This window comes from Etheostoma spectabile, chromosome 9 (assembly GCF_008692095.1).
Source record: "Etheostoma spectabile isolate EspeVRDwgs_2016 chromosome 9, UIUC_Espe_1.0, whole genome shotgun sequence".
NCBI classification, from domain to species: Eukaryota; Metazoa; Chordata; class Actinopteri; order Perciformes; family Percidae; genus Etheostoma; species Etheostoma spectabile.
This window is the reverse complement of record NC_045741.1, coordinates 2,009,014-2,015,109: the sequence shown is the minus strand read 5'-3', so window position 1 is coordinate 2,015,109 and position 6,096 is coordinate 2,009,014. Positions and strand designations below refer to the sequence as shown.

The following is a 6,096-nucleotide window of genomic DNA, read 5'->3' as shown; positions in this document are numbered from 1 at the left end:
CCCCCCCCCCCCCCCCCGTTGGACTGCATGCTTGTACATTATAACACACACTTACACACACACAAACACACACACACCACCCAGGTTCATTACCACCCAGAGCCTGCAGTGATTGCTTTAAAATAAATCCTGTAAGCCTTTTCTTGTCTGTGTATCAAAGCACCAAAGCAACATGTCTTGTATGGGCTTTCAAGGTTGTCTCTTTGAATGTTTTCTTTTCCTATGTCTCCTTTGTATTGTTTTTATAGCATGAACTGCTTTGACGCCTTTGACATCATCAGTGCTTGCTTGTTTGTACCTGCTCCAATTGTGTGCCACGTCTGTACTTTACTCCCTTTAGCGCAATAAAATGGATTCTGATTGTTTTTGTTGCTGGATTTTCCAGTCATCATAAGAAAGTAGAGCTATTGTAAAATAACATGATACTTTAAGTTGGTTTTACTTCTGTCCTCCCCAATTTAAGTAACCTGATACTACTGGTCTACAGCTACACTAGCGGCTCTGTAAGGCCGTCGGACAGTCTGCCGAGGTCAGTTACTCGAGTCTGTTTGGTCAAAAGGAGCCGTCGGCCATCATTTGGGCCGAATTGAAATGTTGAATCGGAAGACTCCATGACCAATCTAATTGGTGGAGGGCCAACCCCGAAATGACGAGCGAATGACTGTGACTAACGCCTCAGCCACTAATTCAGCAATTGCATGGCGCATTTCTCACTTAAAATGTTTTCAGAAACACGTTTTGGTGAACTATCTTTCGTAAAATATGAGATTGTATTCCAAACGAGCCGCCATGACGGTCTGGCTGTGAAACTGCGGAGAAGCCAGACCCACGTGATGCGTCCAATCAGCTGCTGGTTTTCATTTTTTGGGCGACAAAACAGATTAGCGCTGCCTGCTGTTATGGAGACGTATTACATCTTTCGCTCACGCAGAATGAGGCACTTTTTTGACCAACTCTGGGAGACTAGTCAGTTCAACTGCCTTTTCTGCCAACGGTCGGCCGGCCAAAGCCTTAAGGCACAGCTGTAGTTTGAGCTGAATGCTAATAGCATGCTAACATGCTCACAATGACAGTGCTAAAATGCTTATAAAGAAAGTATACGTTTTACCATGTTTGCCATCAGCTTGTGTGCTCACATTTGCTAATTAGCACTAAACATAAGTACAGCAGAGGCTGATCGGAATGTGATTAATTTGTGCAGAAGTATTGGACAGACTGAAAATTTGACCTTATGGTGGCGCTTAATGAAATGTTTAGGATTGAAGTCAATTCAATTTATCTTGAGGGGGACATGAATGAAGGCTAAAAACCTACAGTATACCGTTGAGAGTATGCTGGAGGAATACCCCTAATGCTGGGAATTGAATAACGCCATTGTTTCATCCCCCATTATAGCCAAACCATTTTACCCATTGTATGGACTGAAAGTCATTTGAGATCATTTTCCACTCCTTTGTTACCAGGCATCATGATTCCTGTGATGGAATTCCGGCAGTTCTCTGAACAGCAGCCAGCGTTCAGAGTCCTGAAGCCGTGGTGGGATGTGTTCACCGACTACCTGTCTGTAGTCATGCTCATGATTGGTGTCTTCGGATGCACTCTTCAGGTCAGTAACGTTGCCTCGTCATGATATACAGGCTGTGCATTTATGTGTTCCATAAGGTTTAGTATTGCCTTGTGCAGCTTCTGCTTCCACTTTTCTACTGTAACCATCTCCTGGAAAGGGAGTAAGTAATTTAGCTAATGCATGCTAATGTAACATGAGCTCAAACTGCAACATGTTTATGAGATAAAAGGAGTTGTCCTACTATTTATTTCATCCCAGTGAAAGGGCAGTAATTTAATTCACTAGAGTAGGCCTATAGGCTCTCTGAAATAGCATTACTGCTCTGCCTCCTCTCTGGCACCAGCTCAAAAGCACTTATTCCCTGCTTTTACTACCTGGACTGGGAGCAGCAAAGGAAGCATTCATCCCAACAGGAGTTTACCAGTGGAAACATTTACCCACCCAGCCCCTTTCAGTAAACATCAAGATTCCAAACTCCTGGCCCAGCGCTTAACTTTGCTTTCTGTGTTGAATAGGACTGTTTTTTGGCTCCTGCAATACTCTGTAGTGTAAATCCTGGAAATGGTACCAAAATATTTTTAGAAAAACAGTTAACAGGATATTTATCAGAGTGGGAGCAGCTGTTGATTTCCACTCTCACTGTAACAGTGTTTGGACACAATCTAATGGTTAATGAATTGAGTAGAGAATTATTTATGTAGTCAAGTTTACTTTATAAGTCAAAACATTATCAACATGCCATTTTGTGTAATTACGTCATTGCCTCACACAATATTTGCTGCTATTACACCCCAGCAGACCTGACTTAGCATTTCAGTCTGTAATGTGCTGCAGCACAGCTGCATTGCCTTTAACCATTGTAATAATGTCCTTTTGGATTCACCCTTCAAAAATGTAGTTCTTTTGCATGAGTTTGGTATCAGATAGCTAAACAAAGCACACAAAATGTCTCCCATTTAGGTCTGGCACCATTAAATTAAAGTGCAGATTTCCGGTTGCAGAGTGAAGCAGCTGTTTTTCATTATTTTCAGTAAACACTAAAGACAGGGGTTGTTTACTGATGACAACTTTCCAAGCCGATATTCAGTATGTTTACATGCAATCCGTAAACCAGGTTACTCAGAGAAATCAGGTTAGACATGCAGTATGAAAACTGTTTAAATGCAATGTAATAACTATAGCTTGTTGGCAATGAGTCAATGAATTATTGCAGATAGGAAGGAGCTTTGGTTGAACCTCCTGTGTTGTGTTGCGTTGTGTGACTTTCTGGCCTGTGATGCCTTAAGTTGTATTTAGTGGGAGTCTCTGAAGATGGCCCGTACTTTGTTCCTGCAGTGGTGTACAGAAGCTTAATGATGGGGAGACATGAACCAATGTTTAATTATCCTGTTTTTATGCTTCTCTTGAGAGCATTCTTGGTGTTACCAAACCCACTCAGTCAATTTAGGTCAGTAAAACGACTCCAACCCAATTTTTCAAGCAATACTTACTCATTTTAACAGGTTGATGCAATGTTTGTTTATTTATGTTTGTATGTGTGTGGGTTTACTGTGAATGTAAAATGAAAATGGACGGTTCTTATATAGCGCTTTTCTAGTCTAGTCTAGCTTTTACATAGTACAGGAGCCATTCACACACATTTGCACACTGTGGCCGAGGCTGCTGTACTAGGTGCCACCTGCTCATCAAATAAACACTCGCACACATTTACACTCTGAAGGCGCAGCATCGGGGGCAACTCAGGGTTCAGTGACTTGCCCAAGGACACTTCATCATGGGACTGCAGGGCCAGGGATGATAATGATAAGTTTGTCTAATCTTAATTTTCACCCTACATTTCCTTTTAGGTAATGCAAGATAAGATCATATGCCTTCCTCAGAGAGAGTCTTCAAAGAACATAAGTGAAGTGGAAGTGAAGTCACTGTTACACCTGCAGTCCAATATTTCCGCCGTACCAAGAGAAATGACAGGCCTGAAAACCCAACTGGATTTTCAACAGTACCTTTTTATCAATCAGATGTGTTATGAGAAAGCTCTGCATTGGTATGCCAAGTTCTTTCCTTATTTGGTTCTTATACACACTCTCATTTTCATGGTGTGTAGCAACTTCTGGTTCAAATTCCCTGGCTCAAGCTCTAAAATAGAGCATTTCATCTCCATGCTCAGCAAGTGCTTTGACTCTCCATGGACCACACGAGCTTTGTCGGAGGTATCCGGAGAAAATCCTGAAGAAAAGGATAACAAGAGTGCTTCTAGGTCCAACATTGCTTTGTCGCCCTTAGAAGGAAGTTTGGAGAAGACACAGTCCCTCCGTTCTATCCCAGAAAAGATTGTAGTTGACAAACCATCAGCAAGTGCTCTTGATAAAAAAGAAGGTGAACAAGCTAAAGCTCTTTTTGAAAAGGTGAAGAAGTTCCGTTTGCACGTTGAGGAAGGAGACATTCTCTATCTAATGTATGTCCGGCAGACAGTATTCAAGGTGTTTAAATTCCTCTTGATCATTGCCTATAATAGTTCTCTCGTGAATAAAGTGCGAAATAGAGTGAATTGCGAAGTTGAGATCCAGGACATGACAGGCTACCGTAACTTTCAATGCAACCACACTATGGCTCATCTGTTTTCTAAGCTTTCTTACTGCTACCTGTGTTTAGTAGCTGTCTATGGATTAACAAGCCTCTACACCTCTTACTGGCTGTTTTACCGCTCACTGAAAGAATACTCCTTTGAGTATGTGCGACAGGAAACAGGCATCAATGACATCCCAGATGTTAAAAACGACTTTGCTTTCATGCTACACATGATTGATCAGTACGACCCGCTGTATTCTAAACGATTTGCAGTTTTTCTATCCGAGGTCAGTGAGAACAAACTGAAACAGCTCAACCTCAACAATGAGTGGACCGCGGATAAATTGCGTCAGAGACTCCAGACTAACAGCAATAACAGACTGGAACTTCAGCTGTTCATGCTCCCTGGGATACCCGACACTGTCTTTGAGTTGACAGAGCTGCAGTCACTCAAGCTGGAGATCATCAACAATGCCACCCTCCCTGGCTCAATCTCTCAGCTGGAAGACCTTCAGGAGCTGTCTCTTTACCAATGCTCTTTAAAGTCACAAACAACAGCTACCTCCTTCCTCAAAGAGAACCTGAAAGTGCTTCGTGTGAAATTCGATGATAACAGGGAACTTCCAAACTGGATGTATGTCCTGCGCAACTTAGAGGAGCTCTATCTCACTGGGTCTCTAAGCCCTGATGCCTCCAAAAATATAGCTCTTGAGTCACTGCGGGAGATGAAGGGTTTGAAAATGCTTTATCTTAAGAGTAATTTGACCAAGATACCTCAGTCTATAGTGGATGTCTCCAGTCATCTGCAGCGGCTGTACTTACACAATGATGGCACTAAGCTCGTAATGCTCAACAACCTGAAAAAGATGACCAACCTGATCGAGCTGGAGCTAGTGCATTGTGATCTGGAACGCATCCCTCATGCAATCTTCAGCCTAACCAATCTGCAAGAGCTTGACCTGAAAGAGAATAACCTTCGCTCAATAGAAGAGATCATCAGCTTCCAACATCTTCGAAAGCTCACTTGCCTTAAACTTTGGTACAATGGTATCATGTACATCCCAGAGCATATCAAGAAGCTTGGCAGCCTAGAGCGACTATACTTCAGTCACAACAAGATCGAGATATTGCCTTCACACCTGTTCTTGTGCAACAAGCTGCGCTACCTGGATGTGTCCAACAATGACATCCGATTCATCCCTCCCGAAATTGGAGTTCTTCAGAGTCTACAGTATTTCTCTGTCACCTGTAACAAAATTGAAACTCTGCCAGATGAGCTCTTCTTTTGCAAAAAGCTGAAAACACTAAAGCTTGGCAAAAACTCCCTCTCCACACTGTCACCAAAGATTTCCTACCTAGCTCAACTGACGTACTTGGACCTCAAAGGCAACCATTTTGAGCATCTGCCCCAAGAGCTTGGTTGCTGTCGTGCATTGAAGCACAGTGGCCTTATAGTGGAAGAGACACTGTTTCAAACTCTGCCTCCTGATGTCAGGGACAAAATGAAGGCTGAGTGAGATGCCTTTTGTAGCCACAGTGCCTGCTATTTGTTCGGTCTACCAGTACCGAGCATTTTTTCTGTATGAACTCATTACCATACTTAAGTATTACACTACTGTTCAGAAAGTTATGTTTCCAGTTTCCTTGATGGAAGGGAAAATTGCTTATTCATATATTGCAACATAAGCCTCTTTCACATAGAGATACTGCAAATTTGCCGTTTTCGCTTTTTCATTCTGAACCAAATAACGCCGGCGTAACAATGTGATAATGTAATCATTTGCACTGTGATTATATTCATCATTTAGTTTACTTGTCAAAATAAAAAATGCTAAACTTGATTTCCATGTAGTTCAGCATTTGGTCCTTTCCTTTTAGGTTTTACAATGCAGGTTATACGCTGCTTATGTTACACCACTCAGACCATGGCGCTGCTAGTAGTGTATAAAAGTTCAGTTTTA

The 6,096-nt window shown here is 42.2% G+C and overlaps 1 protein-coding gene and 1 long non-coding RNA gene across 2 annotated transcripts in view; both read left to right on the top strand.

The window, feature by feature from the left end:
* lrrc8c (leucine rich repeat containing 8 VRAC subunit C) overlaps positions 1 to 6,096 on the top strand; it is a 13,813-nt gene that overhangs the window by 5,427 nt on the left and 2,290 nt on the right. Inside the window, exons 2-3 of the mRNA XM_032525797.1 lie at positions 1,464 to 1,606; positions 3,415 to 6,096. The exon at positions 3,415 to 6,096 is cut by the window's right edge and continues 2,290 nt beyond it. Coding sequence (XP_032381688.1) covers positions 1,469 to 1,606; positions 3,415 to 5,652 — 2,376 coding nt within the window. The 5' untranslated portion in view covers positions 1,464 to 1,468 and the 3' untranslated portion in view covers positions 5,653 to 6,096. The remainder of the gene's footprint in view (positions 1 to 1,463; positions 1,607 to 3,414) is intronic.
* The window catches only part of LOC116695509 (uncharacterized), a 19,085-nt gene continuing 14,002 nt past the window's right edge, over positions 1,014 to 6,096 (top strand). Inside the window, exon 1 of the long non-coding RNA XR_004333483.1 lies at positions 1,014 to 1,024. This is a non-coding gene — a long non-coding RNA (uncharacterized LOC116695509). The remainder of the gene's footprint in view (positions 1,025 to 6,096) is intronic.